The sequence below is a fragment of the Pipistrellus kuhlii genome, unplaced genomic scaffold, assembly GCF_014108245.1.
Source record: "Pipistrellus kuhlii isolate mPipKuh1 unplaced genomic scaffold, mPipKuh1.p scaffold_m20_p_4, whole genome shotgun sequence".
Lineage (NCBI taxonomy): Eukaryota > Metazoa > Chordata > Mammalia > Chiroptera > Vespertilionidae > Pipistrellus > Pipistrellus kuhlii.
In genome coordinates this window covers 7,528,009-7,549,390 of record NW_023425540.1, presented here as the reverse complement: position 1 = coordinate 7,549,390, position 21,382 = coordinate 7,528,009, and the positions used below count along the sequence as shown (strand labels likewise).

The following is a 21,382-nucleotide window of genomic DNA, read 5'->3' as shown; positions in this document are numbered from 1 at the left end:
TCTTCCAGTCAATGATCTAAATGTACTTGTTGACAATGACTATTGTTGTGGGAAGGGAATCATTCACAGCCTCCTCATTAACTACTATATCACCTCCCCTGGTTACCCTTTTTATCTCACTTGACTATAAATGTATAATCCAATGATCCTTTCACTTAAATAGTTCCTTTGACGATAGGCTTCTTCAAAGTGCTTTCCAGCTTTTCATTAATTAAGCAAATCCACCCATTTTTTCTAGAGCCTATCACTGAGACATTTGAAGAACTTTGGGGAATAGGAAATCTCTCCTGACTTTCTAGAGAAGATGGACTCACAGATTTCACAGTAGGAAGAGAAAGGTTATATTCCAATAGCTAACCTTATTACTGTTGCCTTTCTAATGTTGTCACTTTGCAAGTTTCCTTGAAAAGCTTTCACCTTAGGTCTGAATTGAGCAGACCTCGGTGACATGACAGGGCAGCAGGCCCTCTTGCAAACTTTGCCTCCCTAATCATATTCCTCTTGAAAGCCTGATATCAGGAATTCTGACACCCCAGCATTAGCTTCATCTCTCTTATTTCATACCATGGCAGATAAAAATTATACAGCGGTTTGTTCCATTTCCCTTGGAACTAGGTGAAACTGGCTGTTAGATAACTGGATTTAAAACTGCCTGGCTAAAATAATACATCAAATTGCAAGTGACCCAGGAAACTGATTGGATCTGTGCTTTGGTTAGCCATTTGAGCAGGTAACTTGGTTATCAACAAAGGAGGCATGTTTTAATTAAGAATTCTTACATCATTACAGACAGTAACACCAGTGTGGTTCTGAGATTGCACCACGGATGCTTAAGGGGGCTCTCTTGCTGTGAGGCTCTGATCAGAATCTGACCTTCGCTATTCTAGAAGATGATGGGAAAGAAAATGGTGCAATTTTCCTAGGCTTGCAAAGTGGTTAAGAAAATAAGTAGATTCTTTGAAATTGCAGAAAAAGTGTCTCTCTTCAGAAATACTTATTTTAGAAAAGGAGTGTGTGGTTATTACTTGCCCGCTGCAGAGAATCCATACATGAGAATTACAGGCGTGCTCCTCATATTGCTTAGGTATCTCTACTCAACTATCCCCTCTTTTATATATACTTGGGGCCCAGTGCACGAATTCATGCACTTTGAAAGGAACTGTGGGCTGTGAGGCTGCCGTGGGCACAGGAATGGGTCTCAGTCCATCCTCTGGGCCCCTACCTGGCTCCTCCTAGGGTGGCTTCTGGTCCCCTTTCTGCCGGCAGCCCCACTCCCACATGCCAATGGAGGTGCCAGCCGCCCTCTGAGCAGGAAGCTTAGTTATCAAGTACTTGCTGAAGGTGTGGAGCAATTGGGGCCAGCACTGACAGTGGGTGCAAGCGGAGGCTGCTGCCCCTATCACTCCTCAGGAGCAGGGGGAGGTGGAGAAGCCCCTCAGAGGTGATTGGGGTTAGCAGCCACTGCTTGCACCTGCTGATGACGCTGAGAGATTGGGACCAGCGCCAGCAGTGAGTGTGAGAGGAGGCTGCCAGCCCCGATTGCCCCTCAAGAGCAGGGTGAGAAGCCCTGAGAGGTGATTGGGGCCGGCAGCTAGTGCAAGAGGGGCTGGTGCACAGGAGCAAAGAATTTTCAGTAACCACCAGAGGCTTGCCCCATGACAGCAACCAGTGCCCTGTCTTGGTCTGGTGCCCCTGCTCACCTGCTCCATCATCCTGCCACAGCCGACACCCGTGTGCACCCCCTTGTGGTCAGTGGACATAATAGTGACCAGTTGTTCAGTTGTTCTGCTGTTTGGTCTATTTGCATATTATATATATATATATATAGATAGATAGATAGATAGATAGATAGATAGATAGATAGATTTTTGTGGCACATACCACAACCTTCTCATTACATTCAATCAGTCTTTTGACTTTTACTCAACAATTATTGACTGGAATGTACTGGTGACCACCTCTAGTTCCTCCTCTTACAGAATTTATGTTCCAGTGAGGAGAAAGACAATTTAAAACTCCTATAAAAATATAAAATACAATGTGCATTCATATAATCTAGGAACTTTATTTTTAGTTACTCAATGAATAGAAATGTATACATATGTTCACCAAAACCTCTACCAAATGCTGACAGAATTATTATTCACAATAGCTAAAAATAAAGAACAAAATATTTATCTATAGTAGAATGGGTAAACAAGCATGGTTCATTTATACAATGAATGCTGCAGGCAATAAAAAAGAATCAACTACTGATTAATGGCATGCATGGATATCAAAATAATTATTCTCTAAGGATCCAGACAAAGAAAGAGTACATAGTTATGATTATTTAAATAAGGTTCAAGACAGGTAAAACCGATGTGTTTTTAACAGAAGTCGAAATAGTGTTTATCTCAGGGGAACTGTAATTATTGGGAGAAGGAATGAGAGAAATTCCTCATGTGCTAGTAATCTTCTATGCCTTGATTCAGTGCTGGTTACACAGATATATGCATGTGTAAAAGGACACACAGCTGTTTGGTCAAAATTGTCAACACATATCCCTCCTGAGTAATATTATTTTACTAGAGACCGGATGCATTAAATTCGGGCAAGGGGCTCAGCCCTCACAATACTAGCTTCATCCAGAAGGTCGTCCAACTGTCCGGTCTAATTAGCATATTATGCTCTTATTAGTACAGTGATTTAATTAAGACTTAACAATTTAAACATGTGTCTGTACACATTGTCTCGGCTGATCTCAATTTTTATAAACTAGGTACTGTGTCCATCGAAGGATCATTCAATGTCACCAAGTAAGGGGCGGAGCTGGGACTAGAACTCATATGTTTTAGTCACTACACGCTCCTTTCTATGGCTGGCGAGGCAGGATTTGCACGAGCGAAACCTGATGTCCCCCCCCCTCCGCCCCTGCAAAAAGCGTTATTGTTTCATTTGGTCCAGTGCCTGGGAGAGGGCTTCAGGTGGTTAGAAGAATGGCAGTAGTTTTGGGGAGAGGCTGGGGTAAAAGCCAGACCCCAGGGGATGCAGAGGGGCCCCTCCAAGGCCTGTGGGCTCCGAGGGCTCCTGGTCCACTGAGGGGCGCCTTTCGGAGAGATGCCCGCCCAGGCCAGCCCCGGGCTGCAGCCTGCGGAGGGAGGCAGGTGTCTCCCTTTTCTTGATGAGGGTCACCTCCTCGCCCCGGAAGTGGTTCTGCCGGAAGTCAGGGCGCTGAGGGCCTGCGTGGGAGAACCAGGGCCTGCAGCTCGCAGCGGGCCTGAGTCAGCTCCTCTCCGAGGTCGGGGCGGCTGCCTGGCGCCTTGAGTTTTGCTCCCGCCCCGGGGAGGCTCCGGCCCGGCCTGCAGAGAAGACGCTGGTTTGCGCTGGGAGCCCTGGCGCTGCTTCTCCTCCATCTCCAGGAAGACGCGGCCCCGCCCGCAGAGCCACACCGTCAGGGGGAAGCGGAGGCCCTGAGAGAGGTGGGTGTGGGCGCAGGGGCAGCTGCCCGGCGGTGACCGCAGCCTCCCTCCCCCTCTGCGGGTGGAATAATTCTGATGCATTTGGAAGCTGATGGTTGTTCGGCACTAAGAAAGTGAAGGTATAAAAACAAACAAACAAACAAACAAACAAACAAAATGGTGTGTGGGCTGGTCCTGGAGGTGGTTCTGAAGGTGGTGACAGGATGAGGCTGGGAGAAGGGGCGTCCCTGGGCATGTCCCCCCCAAACACTGCTGAAGCAGGAGACGGATCCCGGACGGCGGAGGGCACGGCCAAGGCCTGTTGCTTTTGAGCTCTCAACTCTGAGCGCCTGAGCCAGCAAGCGGCCTTTTCTCCCATCTCACTGGCACGGCACTTTGCAGTTTTTGTCACTCATGCAGGAGGTCTTCGTCACACCACGCTCCGAGGTGGGTCGTGCAAGGAACAGGAGATCTTGTTATAGTTCCTCTAATACAGAAAAATGGGGAGTTTGTTAAGAAAGATAAACCTTGGTCGGCCATCTGCCACTCTGGAGCCACATGTGGCTCTTTGGCCCCTTGAGTGTGGCTCTTCCACAAAATACCAACGGCCTGACCGAGTCTATTTTGAAGAAGTGGCATTAGAAGAAGTTTAAGTTTAAAAAATTTGGCTCCCAAAAGAAATTTCCTTCATTGTACTGTTGATATTTGGCACTGCTGACTAATGAGTTTGCCGATCACAGACCTAAAATGTTGACAGGCCATCACATCCTGGAACATAGAGGTTAAGATATGTATGTTTATGCCCAAATATGTCTATAGTTTAGCATTATTTGTCCTTAATTTACAGACTGGGAAATCAAGGCTCAGAGAGGTCAATAATTTTCCAAAGTGGTGAAGGAGGGGTTAAACCGTACTCCCAATTCACCCCTCTTCCAGGTACACACTTGAGAAGTGCATAGAGAAGGCTGAGGAGTACCCCAGCTATACAGACAGACCTAAGAAAGACCCTCCATCAGGGAAGGGGACCTCCAACTTCTTAGCTACTTTGGGGGAAAAAGTGTGTGTTTTTTGAAAAACAACACGTCTCATTTGTCAATAATTTCTGACTGAGCCCAGTGTGAGGCTTTTCTCCCCTGTCTGAACACTGCATGGTTTTGACCGTGGAAATCTGTTAGAGAACAGACTTCACAGGACTGAGCTGTACTTGCAGAAATGCTTCTCTGATTCTAGTTGTGACTTGGCCGTCAGGTAAGGGAGGGCTAGTTTATCAACAGGCAGTGTTTCTGGACCGCACCCCCACCCAGAGGAAGGAAAGATGATTGTCCTGACATTAAAAATGTGCTGCATATGGCAGCCTCCAACTGTGCATGTAGCAAGCATCATTATATTCTAACATGCTGGGAACACTCGTCTTGCTGGAAAGTTAGTCAATCAAAATCCTCTTTTAAAGGAAAGGATTGCTGCTGTGGGGTCTGTTCTTGGTTCCTGAAGCGGCAGACACACACCGAGAATGGAAAGTAAAGCATTCTGCACGGTATTGCATAAAGCACTCTAAAGTGCCAAGGAGGCACAGTTCCTTGTCCATCAAAAATGCAGTAAATTTTCTGAAAATTACCGGTAGATTTAATGTGATGTGTGCCTTTTCCTTCTTGGAACCACAGATTGCTCAACTATTTCCTTGAGTTCCAAGAGAGAGTGACATGGAAAAAAACCCTGATGAAATGAAAAATTATTATCTATTGGCCATCAGAAGGAGAAGGAGCTAGGGAGGTTTATAATAAAAGTAAAACTCGAAGGAATTCAAACCCATTCCATTTGCAATTAAAGCCCGCGTTTAAATCATGAAATTATGCAGCCTTGGCAGACTGAGCTGAGCTAATTTATAGGCATTTAATTAACTCCACGGGGGAGAGCCCCCTGTTGTTGCTGTGTGGATATAATATTTATATTGATAATTATAAAACTAATTTAAAATACATTGAAAGAGACCTAGGTGCATACAGTACAGCCCATTCTCTCTGACACTCCAGACGGCCCATAGCAGATGGAGAACACTGACCCTCTGAGGTCCAGCCAGACTGTACTTGAGACCTCAGTGGCAGGGGACCAAGGATGAAGAAGGAGAAAAGATGTGGCAATGCCAGGGAAATGCCGTCTCTAAATGCCAGAACACTGACAAGCCAGTCAATGTTTATTCAATGAATTTTTTAAAGAAATTCTCATGCATTTCTCCCACTCTCTACACAGGCAATTTTCTTTTCAAAGTTACAGGCCATCACATGTCTTTCCCTTCCTCTTTAAGAACTGACTATTCCGGCTTTTGCTCCAGGATCAGCCCACACAAGCTATAGAACGCAGGGCACTGTGGGCATTCCCTGCCCTCTCCGCAGCAGGGGACGTCATTGTTGAATTGAGTTTGAGTTTGGTGGGCGGAACTCCTCTGGGGAAAAAATCCATTAAACTGCAACTTCTTAGAGGAAGTAATGGAAATGGGAAAAAGAGGTATTAGTTAGTTGCCAATATTTACTGAGCACTTTATGGAGAGTGCCTTATAATTTTCTCTGAGCTTCAGTCTTTGGAGAGGAGAGTGGGAAGTGTTATTTTCTCAATTGCCTTGAGTTAAAGCTTTGATTGATAACAAAAAAAATTAGATTGAAGTGTGTAACAAAAATCCAACGTTATGTCCACTCTGGAGCAGTAACTTTAAACCCCTCTCTCTCTCCTCTTCTGTCCCATTCCCTCCCCCGGCCCCCCCCCCCCATTCCTCCCTGACTCTGACCCTCCTGCCCTCCTTCAGCCTCCCTCTTGTAAAGACTCTAGTAATTCCCTCGGATCCACCCAGATAATTCAGGATGATCTCCCTCTCTTGAGATTCTCTAACAAATTTACATCTGAAAAGCTTCTTTTGTCCACGGACGGTAATATATATACACAACTTTCGGGTATTAGGATATGGATAACACACAAGCCAGTTGCTAAGCTGTTTTTCTTTGGTGACAAATCCACTTTTCTTTATCTCTGATTTGAGATAAGGAAGTCTGTACACTGTTTCGGCTTTAGTAGCTGGTTTTCTGCTAGATGATGCCAATAGGGGGCAGGAAAGGATACTGGAAGGCTGGATGACGTAGGAGGGAGTTAATCCTTTCTGTGCAGCTAGGTGCACTTATTGGCATTGCCCTAGCAAGGGTCTTCACTGGCAGCAGGTCCCAGGTTTTTCCCATCTTCACACTTCTGGCTTCAGTCTCATTGCCCTCAGAGGTACCCTCAACGGGTTGGGCAATGGATTTCTTCAGAGGTCTGAGTCTTGGCTCATCAGAACCCCTGATCCAAACATCTGGGATCTGATAACCTCAAATTATTTTCCTTGTTTCTCCAACCCTAGGGATGACAGCAGCTTCTTAAATAATTGCTATAGTGATCATTTTTAGATTTGTCAGTTATGATCAGTTTTTAATTCCCTCGACAAATAAGTATAAGATTAAAAAGTGATTGATAATACTCTTAGAAGAATTAGATAGGAATTAGGGATGAGGTTAAAGAAATTATCCCCAAGCCTGTCTGATGCTGGTTGTTTTGCAGTAAATATGATGGTACAGAAAGATACGTTCCCAACATAGTTATTTCAAAATTTTTTCTTAATGTGAAGCAACCATAATCCAAAAGACATTCACACTGGCTTTGATTTTTTTCGAAGCAGAAAATTTATTCAAAGGAATATAATTCAGGGTTATTAGAAAGTCTTAATCCATCTTAAAGTTAAAACTATTAGTTTGGCTAATTCAATACATATGTATTTTTCATGCTAGTCATTTAATAGTCCAACACAGTGAAGATCTTAATAAAATTTTACACACATAAATGTGCATATGTGTGCAAAGGAGATAAATATTCAGAGATTTATAAATTTACAGTCTTGAAATAAGCTGCCAAAAGAAACTATCCATTTGAGTTTCTAGATGTGTGCTGTAGTGAAACCATACTCAACTTATGACCTCATTAATACATGGTTGAACATTCTTTAGATTACACTCTTGCCAGAGATAAATGCACTTGGCATAATAGAATAATGTTTCAATCATGGAAATGTGATCTTGATCACATTTAAATCTGCTCTTTATACTCTGACATTAATTATCAACACAGAGCCTTTTCCAAAGCTGAACAGCCAGTCTTTGAAGAGGTTGTTCATCAGATAGGAATGATGTTTGTCAAGCTGTGCACTCTTCTTAACGGACTTAATGTAATTATTGTTGAATGTCCGGATCCTCTTCCCCCCAACCCCCGTCTCCCACCTTCTCAATTTAATGGCCTATATGGCTCTTTAAAGTCATCGAGACACTCAGAGGAACTGATGTGATACAAATCTACCAGTAGTCAAAGCACTAAAGTATATTCTCATTAAAAAGATGACATCTTGAATTTTGAGTGGAAGAAATTGGGGACACAGAGCAAATCACACTAAAACTTATCCTATCTAATAAAGAGGGAATATGCTAATTGACCATCATGCCCTCACAAAGATGGCAGTGCCCACAGCCAATATGGAGGGAATATGCTAATTGACTGCCATGCCCTCAAGGATGGCAGTGCCCACAGCCACAAGATGCCAGTACCCAGTCCCCTTAGCCCCGCCGAGGTGTCAGGTGCACAGCATGGCTGGGCCTGCCCCCAGGTGGGCCGGGCTGCTCTGTGTGCCTGCCTCTTCAGCCCCAGTCCCCTCAGCCCCCCAGCTGCCCAGGGTCGGCCTGATGTTCAGGCAGCCTTAGATAGTGGCTGCCCAGTGGCCCAGGACTGCCTGAGGCTCAGTTAACCAGGGTCGGCTGAGGCTTGCACTGTCAGCAGTGGCAACAGCAGAGGTGTGGTGGGGGCATTGTCTTCCACTGATCTCCAAGTTGCCTCCCACCCCTGAGGGCTCCCGGACTGTGAGAGGGGCAGGCCGGCAGAGGGAAACCCCTCCCCTCCCCCCGAGCATGAATTTGGGCCTCTCATAATTTATATGTATGTCTAAAATTGGATTTGGGGGAAAAAACCCACAAAAGGATTGTGTGTGTGTGTGTGTGTGTGTGTGTGTGTGTGTGTGTGTGTATTTAGAGTAGAAAGTAGATATTCTTGATTCCAGTACAAGATCTAGTGCTCACAGAAGGGAACTCAGGGAATTTAACAGAGGTTCAAGTGTATAGATCCTTTTCTGATGGCTACTTCTCTGAATTATTGCCCATTCTTCTGGGCACCCTGTTCCTCAAAGCACAGAGCCTCAGGATTATCACAGAGCTCTCCCTTTTCCCGAGAACTTAGTGAGCTCTTATAATGAGATTAGTTATGCCATCATAGAAATGGCCTGAACAGTCATTGTATAATAGAAGAGATTCATAATGTATGCTAGTTAGAAAGGAAAGGAGAGCTTCTATGGGAAAATATGAATTTTGATTTGAAAATGTAGAGGTAAGGACAAGGACTGTCTTTGGAATTTAAATTCTAGAGAAATAACATCAAACTTAAAGATATTTAGATTGAAAGGAAGATCAAAGGAGGAATCAAGTGAAAGAACAGCAAAAGCCACTTACAAGTTAGTTTTGTTTTCAAATCAGATTCATGATCAAAGCTATGAGCAAAGGGATAACATACAATATTGGTATTATGTCCAGATTTTTATATATCCTTCCCTTTAATATCATAGGATAGTGGGCATGGGAAAAGTTAAATTATTGAAAAAAAAATAAAAAAGGGATATATAGAGAAAGTTTGACTATACTTAGTAAATCAGCAAAAGAAATATGTGGAATATGGCTACAGTGAGTCAAATGGCAAGTAAGTTCAGGTTGATATATGCCGCAATCTTTTCACAGCAAGGGTTTGGGAGTCTGGAGAAGGGGCTGACGCATAAATGGATACACTAGACAAGAAATATAAATTTGGAAGGCATGAGGGAAATCCAGATGGAGGCCTCACCCTCTAGTTAAGTGGGCTCACCCAATCTCCGGATCCATGGCTTTTTATTTACACATTTTCTGTTTAGCAAAGCAAACATACATATTAAAGGTAAGGTTTGGTAAACCTTACCAAAAGGATTATCATGTTAGGGCCATGGTCTGCGAACTGCAGCTTGTGAGCCACATGTGGCTCTTTGGCCCCTTGAGTGTGGCTCTTCCACAAAATACCATGGTCTGGGTTAGTCTATTTTGAAGAAGAGGCATTAGAAGTTTAAATTTAAAAATAATTGGCTCTCAAAAGAAATTTCAATAATTGTACTGTTGATATTTGGCTCTGTTGACTAATGAGTTTGCCAATCATTGGGTTAGGGAATTACTTTAGGCCATTCAGCCAGCAGCAGTAATTATATGCAGATTTTCAGCCCTGCTGAATATCGAAGCCCATCAGCCTTCTGGAGAACTTCTCACATTTATTACCTGCTGGTCTTAGCCTTCACCAAATATATATCTATCATCATATCTATCATCATGAGCTTTGCCTTTTCCAATGACTCAATTAAAAGTTCAAGCCTGGAGAGAGGATCTTGGGCACCAATGTGTTAAAGCATCTTAATTCCAGTGTGAGGTGATAGCATCATAGACCTAAAGGGTTGCTTATCCCAGTGCTTACAGAATGTTCTAAAGACTCAGTAATGGCACCTAATGTTATTAGTGGGCCTTCCTTCATCCTTGGCAGGGCTTTTCAGATAATGTATGGCAGGAAGTCTGAATCACAGAGTGAAATATGGCTAATTAATGTCTCTTTTAATTAGTAAGCCAGAAGAAGGTATAGTTTCCAACAATATTTTTAAAAATATTTAAAGTTTAAAAAATATGTTATTTTTCACCTTCCTTTGGCATAACATATACCCTTGAAGATCAAAGAAAAATGTATGGCTTGAGTCTAATTTCATTTGAAATTATATCGACTGCCAAAATATCTAAATGTAAAATAAATAAATAAACCACCAAAATCAAGCTTACTGAGGCAGGCAAAAGACCTGAACAACTAATCATACCATTTCACCTGGGTGTTTTGTTAAAGGGTAGCTTTAGCCCAGCTACATAGAAAGTGAAGTGAAGAGGAACAAACTAATTAATTATGTCAAATAAACAGGAGTCTAGAAGTGCCAAACTTGGTATCTTGATCCAAATTAGTCAAATTTTCTACAGTAATTATAATAAGTGAAAATTTTCCATATTTTAATTTTCTCTTTTTGTTGTAAATATGGTCAAAAAAGCTCATGATGTATTTTATAGTAACTATTTCACCCTTCACTGTGTTTTTCATCTTACTTGTTTTTGTTTCTCTTCTTGACTTCTCCTACTTTCATTCCATGGTGGTTTTTGTATTCTTTCTCCTTCTGTGTGTATTTTCTGCAGTGTAGATTACACAGACTTGTTTATAGCCTAATTTTAAGTGGTTGATACTTATCAATGACAGATACTTAAAATTCTCTTTCATTGGTCTGAAGCCATTGTGTCATATTACTAATGAGCTGACCTGCCATTATTTGTTTCACACAAAATCTGTTCACATAATTTCCAAGTCATTTGTAATATATTTCACATAATTTCCAAGTCGTTTGTAATATATTTTAATTACTCCTATAATTATTAACTTCAGCAGATTCCCTGACACCAAATCACATCTTTTTAAATACATTATATGTGGAAATATGATTATTTTACATAGCCTTATCATTGTTTCCAACAGCTGTTTTGAATAGTTCATTTTAAAATTATTTTTAGTTAGGTGATCACCTCCCAATTCCCTTAGCACCACTGTCGTGAGCTGCAGTCAGTTCAAATCATTCTTTTCAAACTGAATGTTCCAAGCCCTCTGTGTCTTAGGTATAAGCCGGTAGCCACATCTCAGTTCTTTCAAGGCTTATGAAAGAAGAGCTGCATGAATAATCATAATAGATGTATTCTCTCTTAAACTCACTAATCAAAGTTAATAATGAGGTATAATGGCTAATATCTTTGTGGAAAATTATACCAACAATTGTCATGGATGAAGAATTCAAGTTTTCTAATTACACAAGGCATATGATAATGATGGATTATAATTATCTTGCTATAAATTATTTTAAATAGAAAATTACTTCCCTGTTATTAGCCAGTGAATAATGGGGCATTCTTCTGTTTCTCAAAGGTCCATAGATGACCATGTCACTTAACCATAACTTTTAAGTACTGCATTTTTGAGTTTCCATGTGAAATCAAGATCTGTCTTCTGACCCACGTGTGTGCAAAGCAGCATCATTATTCACTTTGAGAAGTGTGTCCTTTTTCAGCACCCTGGCCACATTGGTTTTCTGCCAATCTCATTCAAATGTAGAAGTTGCTTGCTTACTAATTTTCCCATTTTAGAAAGGAAGTTTCATGGTTTCCTCATCCCACAATGAATCTCTTCATGGTCAGTTAGAGTTGTGGGTAGCTACTCTGAGCATCTATAGTTCATGGCTTAGATGCAACATCCCCCAAGTCAGGGCATGGGAATCTTTTTTTTTTTTTTTTTTTCTACCAAGGGCCATTTGATTATTAATAACATCCTTCGAGGTCATACAAAATTACCAAAATTACCAACTTAAAAATCAGTCTGCTCTATTTGGCCAGATATTTAATGAGCTCACCCTTAATGCCATGGCAGGATCAGACCCAATGATTTCTAGGGCCTTACATGGTTGCTGGGCTGGGCGTCCCTCATCCCTGCCCTAAGTTTATGTATTTAGTATGATAAATGCAGAGTCTGGACATTTTATTATATCTTTGTTTATTCTTGTGTTTTTGAAAACATAAATGATTCACAGATGACTTTATTCATGGAATGAAAATAAATAAATGCATTCTACTTTGTTTCCCCCCATCCTACCCTCATCTTTATTTTGTTTTATTTTTCTTCTAGTTTAGTGCATGGTTGTAACAGAACAGTGGTGAGCCAGGCTGAGTGGTTGGTGAATTACTCTCAATCCCGTGGGTTCTGAGGATCACTAGTCAGAGAGAAATGAAGGTGGTGGTATTGCTGGTGCCACAGGCTAATTGGGGAAGAGGACAAAGTCAGGTGGCCCTGAGCCTTTGTGGGTCTTAGCAAGATGGAGTTTTGCCCCTGCTCAGACCCAAGCCTGTGCCCCTGCTGCCTGAGGTCCATGGAAACCCTGATAGCAGGAGGTGAGGGATGAGGAATAGGGGAGGAAGTTAACATTTACTTAGCACCCCCTGTTTGTCAGGCACTGTTTATAATTTTAAAAATGGTATCTTGTCCATAATAACCTTTGGAATGCTATGCATTTTGCTTATTTAATGGCTTAAGTCCCAAGGATGAGGAGGCTTAAATAACTCATTCAACTACCCTCATCTTTATAATCTTTTTGACAATAGTGGTATAGGCAAATATTACAATATTGATTTTAAAAAGTCAAGGCACTATTTATAGTGTGAAATAAACCTTGTCATGTAAAAGGGATTTGGTGACATTTCTTATAATGAATGGTTACATTTGAGCTATTGAGCTGAAGCATCTAAGAGTATTTTCAATCTTTTTATTGTCTATATGATAAAAACAGAAGGAAAAATTCAGGCTTAAGGAGTAGGAGGATACATAAAGTTGTAAAGAAAGATTTAGCACTGAATGAAGATGGCTGTCCAATCTTTAGAGTAAACCTTTATTAGAAAGGTATAGTCCGAAATGTCACTGGACTGGTAGCTAGGAAAATGAGTAAGTGCCATTTTTGCTAATTCAGTGTTAAACATTGCTTAGTGGCTCCTCAACAGCTAGACACAGGCTTCCTTTCTCAGTGTCCAGATTTCTGATTCTTTCACAGCTGATCTGCAGTTCCAGGGGTAGGGTTAGACTGAGAACTCATTATCTGACTTTTCTTCTCAGAATCTCTTTCTTTAAGTGTTAGTGGTGTCCCACAGCATTCATTACCTGCATCTGTCAGACAGCCCTAGATAGAGACAATTGCCTTTGTTGTTTGCAAGAAGAGACTGGAAAGAAATGCAAATTGAGTGATCCCTGCAGCAGGAATGGTCTTTGCTTCTGTGAACCATGTACTGGAGGGACCATCTGGAAGGGCAGGGGGATACAGCAGGTGTCCCAGGGTATAATGTGCAGGAACATGCAGGAACTTGTTATATACAAATTTGGCTTTATTATATCAATCTGCCTGTGCCATAAAGTGTAAAATCTTACTCGTGGGAAATCCATATCAAAGTTAACAATGACATCTGTCATTGGCAAAGGTCTACTAGACAAGGGCTTTTGGAACACCAAGTAATTACACTGGGCTTGTCCTTTTATTTACTGGTGAGAAGAAGAAACTAGTCTCTAACATCGAGGAGTTCTGTGGAACTATCAGCCAGGCCTTGGTGTTCGCCTGCTGAGCACCAGTATGTTCATGGAACATTAAACAAGATTATTCCAAGACCTTTATGAAGCATAAAAAAAAAAGAACATAACCTTCTTCCATCAGGCCTGAAAGTAGACAAAACATTAACATTGCCCATGCCCTCAGGTGATCTGACATCCCCCACTCTCATGAGTAACTGCTGCTTCTTTACTTATCACAGCTCTAGCCTTTGTCTAATCTCCCCTGCTTCCAGAGAAGATTTATGAAGATGCTCATTGAATTACTCTCCTCACCACTTCTTCACAGTATTCAAATTGGAGCAAAGATCCACTTTCTAACCTCTTCCTGGCTTACCTAACATACCAGTAAGAGCAAATACCAAATGTTCTTCCCCCCAACTGAGAGGTCTCAGGGCTTTCATGATGTACATTCTCTCTCACTACAAAAAGAAATAAGCCAATTTATATAATGTCAGGTGTGTTCCTGGTAGTCACTGGCCGGAGGATATAGAATTGCTAAATGGTTATGATGGGGGCTTTAAAATTGATAAAATGAGTAGAGCACTTTTGTCTAACAGAATCATTAGTTATTTAGTTGTTTATACTGTAATACAATCTGCACAACATAAAAATTACCATTTTAATTTTTTTAAGTATAGTTCAGTGGCATTAAGTACATTTACCTTTTTGTGCAATCTTCACTATCAGTTCTCCTGCAGAACTTTTTCATGACCTTAAACTAAATCTCTGTACCCATTAAGTAAAGTCCTCATTCTCTACTCCACTAGCCCGACCACCACTATTCTGCTATCCCTATGAATTTGATTATTTAATATAAGTGGAATCATATGATATTTTCCTTTGTGTCTTATTTTACTTAGCACATTGTCTTTCACGTTCATCCATGATGTACAGGTACCAGAATTACCTTCCTTTTTAATGCTGAATAATATTCCATTGTATGGTTATACCTCATTTTGTGTATTTACTGTTGATGGATATTTGGGTTGTTTTCACTTTTTGAATTGTGAATAATGCTGCTAAAAATATTGGTATAATTATGCTCATATTTTTTTTTTTTTTTAAAGCAGCAATGAGTGTAATAGTTTCAGGATTTTTCTTAATCTGCATATGACCCTAAAACAGTCACCTTCCTTTCTTCCCTTCTGTCCTCCCCAGCCCCCCTGTTTGGATAAAACAAACTTTTTTTTAGGAATCTAGAAAAGCATGACATGTTATGTCCAAGTGTCACCACTGACTTACCGATATAGCCCTAGGGAGGGGGAGAAGCATGGGAATATTAAGAGAGGCAGAACAATTCCGAACCAATTTTTCTTTTAAAATATATTTTCAAAAATCAATTATAAGTATCTTGCTACTTTTTGAAAAGCTAAAAAGTAGGCATGTTAAAGGAGGGTTTTGACACTGAAGTGAGAGATATAGCCAGATCATTTGTTTATTCAACCATTAAGCTATCATGTGTTGCTCTCTGCCTGAAACACAAGCCCAATGAGTTCAGGGACTTGCTGCTCCATCTTCTTTCACTGGAATAGAGCACATAATAGACACTCAATAGATATTTATGAACTAAGTAAATAAATTATTATAATGAGCCCTTGTATATCTTAGATACTGCAAGAGACATTAGGGAGTAACTAACACTATGTCCACATAATGTTTTAAGGTCAGCTAGGAAATTAGAAACATACTACAAGATAGCTAAAAAAAACACACTGCAATGGGTGTACTTTTGGATAGTAATGAAAATTTCAAAGATGAGTTAGAATAGAAAGAATTTTGATATGTGAAAGCATCAGACTGCACTCCATGTGCAGTTAACGGCATAAGAAAAGGCTTGGTGGGAGCAAGAAGCATAATGATGAATTGTAGCTTATTGAGCTTCCATTCTGTTCCATAAACTTTAAATTCTTCAATTCTTTTAAGCTTCAGAGTGCCTTCCATTTTCCCATGCCCAGGAAGAAATAATTATTTTTCACACTCCAGTGAAGGGAATAAAGACAAGCAGACATTAATTGGGAAAACTTGGATTTGAATCCAGGTCTTCGTATCCCATAACTTGTGATTGTAACCACTAGATTGTATTCAGTGAGTGTTAGCTTATTTGGGGCTGGCATAGAAGGAGTATATGTAGGGGAAGAGAAGAGAAAGCCTGAAACCCTAAAGGGTTAATATGGTGGTGGGAAGTGGGATGATCACTTTTAAAAATCCTTAATGTATTTTAATTGATTTCAGAGAGAAAGGGAGAAAGATAGAAACATAAATGATGAGAGAGAATCATTGATGGGTTGCCTCCTGCATGCCCCCCATTGGGGATCAAACCCATAACCCAGGCATGTGCCCTTGACCTGAATCCTACCCAGGACCCTTCAGTCTGCAGGCTGACGCTCTATCCACTGAGCCAAATCAGATAGGGCTTAAATCTTAAATTTATTATAAGTACAAAACCCATTTTCATAGTTAAATATAGTACATTAGTTTGAATGAGATATACAGGTAGAGGTTGTAGAGAATGGTAAAATACATTGATTATTACTTTTTAATTTTACAAAGGTTATTTATTGTCCCTCTTTATATATTTTAAGTTTGTGAAGTATATTTCTGAATATTATATTTTTAATGATTTGGCTGAAATGTTTTAAATTACCTGAATAATATTTTAAACAAAGTTCCTTTTGTAAAATATTATTCAGCTGACCTGTAAGGTACCCTTGCTTTTCAGAATATAACTCAGCATCAATTTAATTTGGAAAAAATATATATACTAGCTTCAACAATTAAGAAGTATTATGAACTAATGAAAGATAATACATACCAAAGAACCATGTATTTTTTTTTAAGTGGGAGAAGATATAAAATAGTAATATATTCCAAATAAGTAGCAGTGTTTATAAAGTGCATAGTGTGATGTTTACGGATAGCTGAGGTTTATATAAGCTTTAATAACAGCATGAAATCACTGCGGTATGTCATTTTTCTCTTTCCATTTATGCTTATCAGAGTCTTTTTAAAAATGGTTGGCTCCTATTGCACCACAATGGAAATTCATTAGTATTTTGTAGTGATAAAACTGTTGATTTTTACCTTGAGTTGGTTGGATAGAATAAAAAAAAAAAAAAAAGTTTGTTTTTTGTTTTTTTTTTGCTATTTCCAGCAGCTATATGTGTGAAAAATCATCATAAAGAAAACAGGATTATAGAATAATAGAGTCAAAAGGAGCTCTAGAGATCAATACAAATTCTAGCTTAGTTTGTCAGTGGGTGTGATCCCCAGTAGTTAGGTCAAATATTAGACTAGATGTTGTTATGTTGTGAAGGTATTTGTGGGTACGATTAGCATACACAGACATCAGACTCTGAGTAAAGCAGATTACACTCTTTAATGTGTATGGGCCTCATCCAAGCAGTTGGATAACTTAGAGAAAAGACAGAGGTTTTCTGAAGAAGAAAAAATCTCATTCAAGACTGAAACAGAAATCCTACCTAATTTACCAGTCTGCTGGCCTGACATTCAGTTTCCAGTTCTCACACTCTCACAAATCAATTCCATAAAATCTCTTCTTGCTCTCATATACACACACACACACACACACACACACACACACACACACACACACAAACACACTAGAGGCCCAGTGCATGAAATTCATGCATGGGTAGGGTCCCTAGGCCTGGCTGACAATCAGGGCTGATCTGAGGAGTGACCAGTAGGCTATCAGAGGGTGACTGGGGTTATCAAGGGGCAGCACCAGTCTGCTCACTGGCTGGCCTCAATGCTCCTTCCCCCCCATTGCCACCTCTGTGGGAGGTGGCTGGCGGGTGATCAGGGGATGGAGGGAGCCCATGCTAGCACCCACCCTGGCTGGCCTGGGGCCTGTGGGCTGGGGGTAGCTCCTGCATTGAGCATCTGCCCCCTGGTGGTCAGTGTGCATTATAGGGACTGGTTGTTCCACCCATCTGACTTTTGGTCAATTTGCATATTAGGCTTTTATTACATAGAATTACTTTCTCATAAAACTGATTCTGTTTCTCTGAAAAAAACTGATTAATACAGTAGGTAAACTAAAGCCAAGAGAAATTACATGCTTTTCCTAATATTACTTAATAAGTAGTGACAGAGTTGATAATAGAAAGACTAGGTATTTAGGTCATAAAATTATCTTAAAAGTTAATTATAAGCCTGGCTGGTGTCACTTAGTGGTTGAGTATCAACCTATGAACCAGGAGGTCATGGTTCAATTCCTGGTCAAGGCACATGCCTGAGTTGCAGGCTTAATACCCAGTGTGGGGTGTGTAAGAGGCAGCCAATCAATGGTTCTCTCTCATCATTAATGTTTCTATCTCCCTCTCCCTTTTTCTCTGAAATCAATACAAATATACTTAAAAATTGATTATAAGCCAAGAAAGAAATTCAGAACTATCGATTTCCAGCCCTCTCTTTTCTAGTGAGTTGCATGCAGAGAAATGTAAGGTTTTATGCAAAATCCAATACATTAAAAATTCTAATACTCTAAGATAAAACAGGGGAGGGATTACTTGTTTTCTTTACCAAAAGTTACAGTGTACAATTCTTCATAGAGGCAACTTTCCTCATCAGTTAAGGTGGTTTCATTTTTTTAAGAAAATGCTTTGCAACCTTTTAGAAATTCCTAAGTTCACTCAAACAAGGTATGACATTAAAATTTCTCATGTTAAAAATATTTCCAAGATTCAATCATTATTTCATCCTCTTGAAAACAAATATTTTATAAGGTTCGAAAAGGCAACAAGAGGAAGAATATGCCTATGTCATTGTCTCAGTAAATGTAAGTTTCATATTGTGTGTGATGATTTGCTCATAACAAGCTCTTACATTCTTTCCGGGAAGCATCACTGTGAATCTGAGTTACTGTCATTTTTTAATGGAGACAACGAGGGCTGACAGAAACTCCAGGACCTGCCCAAACTCCTCAGAGCCAAAGCATTGGGTTCCCAGCTCTGAGCTCTCATTGCCCTCTGTGATGCCCATGAAGCACCAGCATTAGCCAGAAGGGTGATGATGTTTGTAGGTTTCTTGACCAAGAATCCCACAGTGAGCTAAATTCTCACTCTATTCTTGTTGCTAGCAAGAATATTAAGATTGACCTTAGAAAAAAAATCCCAGTACATCTTTTCATTCTTAAAGATAACCTTACCATGACCTTTTTTTTTTTTTTTTTTTTTTTAATATTCTTTATTGATTTCAGAGAGGAAGGCAGAGGGAAAGATAGAAACATCAACAATGAGAAAGAATCATTGATCGGCTGCCTCCTGCACATCTCCTATTGGGGATCAAGCCCACAACCTGGGCATGTGCCCTTGACTAGAACCAAACCTGGGACCCTTCAGTCCACCGGCTGACTCTCTATCCACTGAGCAAAACCAGCTAGAGCTACCATGACCTCTTGAAGCTATGCAGTGATTCTATGGGACAATGGAAAATTTGATCACACGCATAAGGCCTTAGCCTTCCTTTCTCCACGTTTTCAAAGTGCTCCCGTTGGGAACTATCCTTTGGGTTCTACATCCGTGTTTTACAAGCAAACTTTAGTAGTTGTTGTTCATGTTAATGGTCTACTGAAGTGAAAGAGTAATCCTCATGCTTTATAGCAGCTCTCTTTCTTACCTTGGTTTTCATGTCCCCATCACATTTGTAAGACTTGATTTCTCTCCTCATCTTGTCTGAGAGCAGGTGGACCAAGACAATTCTTTGGAGGCACAATGAGTGATTTCTCTCTCTCTCTCTCGAGGCACATCTCTCTGGTCTGCCAGGGAATGAGAATCTAGTCACACAGATCATTTTGAATGGTGCCAAGTAAATTTCACCAAATGCTTCTGTCGATAATTACAGCATGTCCCTGGGACATGTGGTCATTTTCTTCTAGCATTAGGCTTTGGGCTTATCCTGAGTGGCTTGACAATGACAGAGAGAGGGCACAGGTAGCTTTCTCCATAGAAATCACAAAGAGGCCTCATGATCAGAGCAGTGAAGGGGTCGAAGGGCTTCTTTATCCTGAAATGTCAGAAACAGGATGCCAGGCACTCAGTAGGAACCACCTAGAACTTACTGCCCTTTGCCAACAGCACACTCTCGCCAGCTATTCCAAAAATCAGGCAAAGTGGTGATTGCAGACCACCATTTTGGAATAAGCAGACCTGCGGGCTCCATCATGCTGGGGAAAATCATCACCTGTTGTAGCTTTCAGAACAGAAAGCGCTTTGATAGGAATGCGAAGTCCTGAAAGCCGGTGGTGAAGGGTGAAGTCACCTCTGGGGAGCAGATAGCATCCCAAAGTCTACCAAGGTTTTAGGCTCAACCACAAGACTGCTTTTTACATAAATAGGATCAGGTAGTCACATCAAAGGGCCGAGCGAGACCACGAACCACAATTATAAAAAAAAAAAAAAAAATCGCCCAGAAGAGCTGCAGGATGGCGAGAAAAGGCAGAGATGCAGAGGAGGGACACGCGGGCGGAGGGAGGCCGCGAGGGAGGGGAGAGGAGAAAGCTGAGCGCGAACGTCAGGAGCCCCCGCTCGCTCGGGCAGAGGCTGGCGGAGGCCCTGGGGAGCACGGGGCGTTGGAATAATTACCGGAGCCCGCGTGTGTCTGCGCCATCCTGTGGGTGTGGCGCCGAGCGGAGCGTAAACTCCGCTGGTGGGGCCGGCGCTCACACCGGCTCCGCGGCCGCCGCCTGCCCGCCCGCCTGCCAGCCGTGCGGACCCGCAGCGCGCAGCCACCTGCACGATGGCCTCGTCTCAGGGGACAAATGAGCTCAAATTGGCCGACTGGATGGCAACTCTCCCGGAGAGCATCCACAGCATCCCCCTCACCAATCTGGCCATCCCAGGTAGGGCGCCCGGCGCCGCCGCCTGCCCCGCCCTGCCCGCCGCCGCCGGCGCTAAGTTGCACGGTGCCCGCGGGCGGGCGGGGAGCTGGTCCCGGTGGGTCTGGGGCCTCCTGGCCTGTCCCTCACCCCGGGGACCCCGGCGCGGGCATCAAGGTGACTGCCTTCGGCCGGCTTTGAGCAGGCTGTGGCACAGGGATGGGGCGGGAAGGGCTCGGCCGGGGGCTGGCCCCGGTGCCCCCTCCCTGGTTCTCTCCGCAGACTGGGAGGCGGGGGCGCATTTGGGGGCGGGGGGGTGCGTTGTGAGCGGAACCCGTGTCCTGAGGTCCATCCAGCGTCTGGACCTCCGACTCCATCCCTGTCACAGGATCCAGAGGGTTTGGCAGTTTTCTCCGTTAGAACCACCTGAGCATTCATTTCTGTCCGCGGTCCCCCGTCTCCGGTAAAGAGCGCTTCCCCGAAGGGAGGAAAGTTGCGGGACCAGCGGCGGCGTGATCGCTGCCCTTGACCCGAAAGCCGCCAGGGCGAGGGGCGGGGGCGCCGGCTGTGGTCTGGGAGGACCCGGGGGCCAGGCCGGGTGCCACCGTGGGAACCAACCGTGATCGCAGCGCTGCTAGCGACCATCAGACCGTCAGCTCCGGGTCCTGGAGACCAGCCTTTGGGCACCCTGCGGAGCTGCTCCGGAGGGGCCCTGCGCGGCGGTGGCGGAGGAGGGGTGGGATCCACAGAGGAGGTGGTT

The 21,382-nt window shown here is 42.3% G+C and overlaps 1 protein-coding gene across 1 annotated transcript in view; it reads left to right on the top strand.

Moving 5' to 3' along the window:
• Positions 1-20,302: 20,302 nt before the first annotated feature.
• The window catches only part of PLCXD3 (phosphatidylinositol specific phospholipase C X domain containing 3), a 115,244-nt gene continuing 114,164 nt past the window's right edge, over positions 20,303-21,382 (top strand). The window contains exon 1 of the mRNA XM_036410439.2: positions 20,303-20,646. Coding sequence (XP_036266332.1) covers positions 20,544-20,646 — 103 coding nt within the window. The 5' untranslated portion in view covers positions 20,303-20,543. The remainder of the gene's footprint in view (positions 20,647-21,382) is intronic.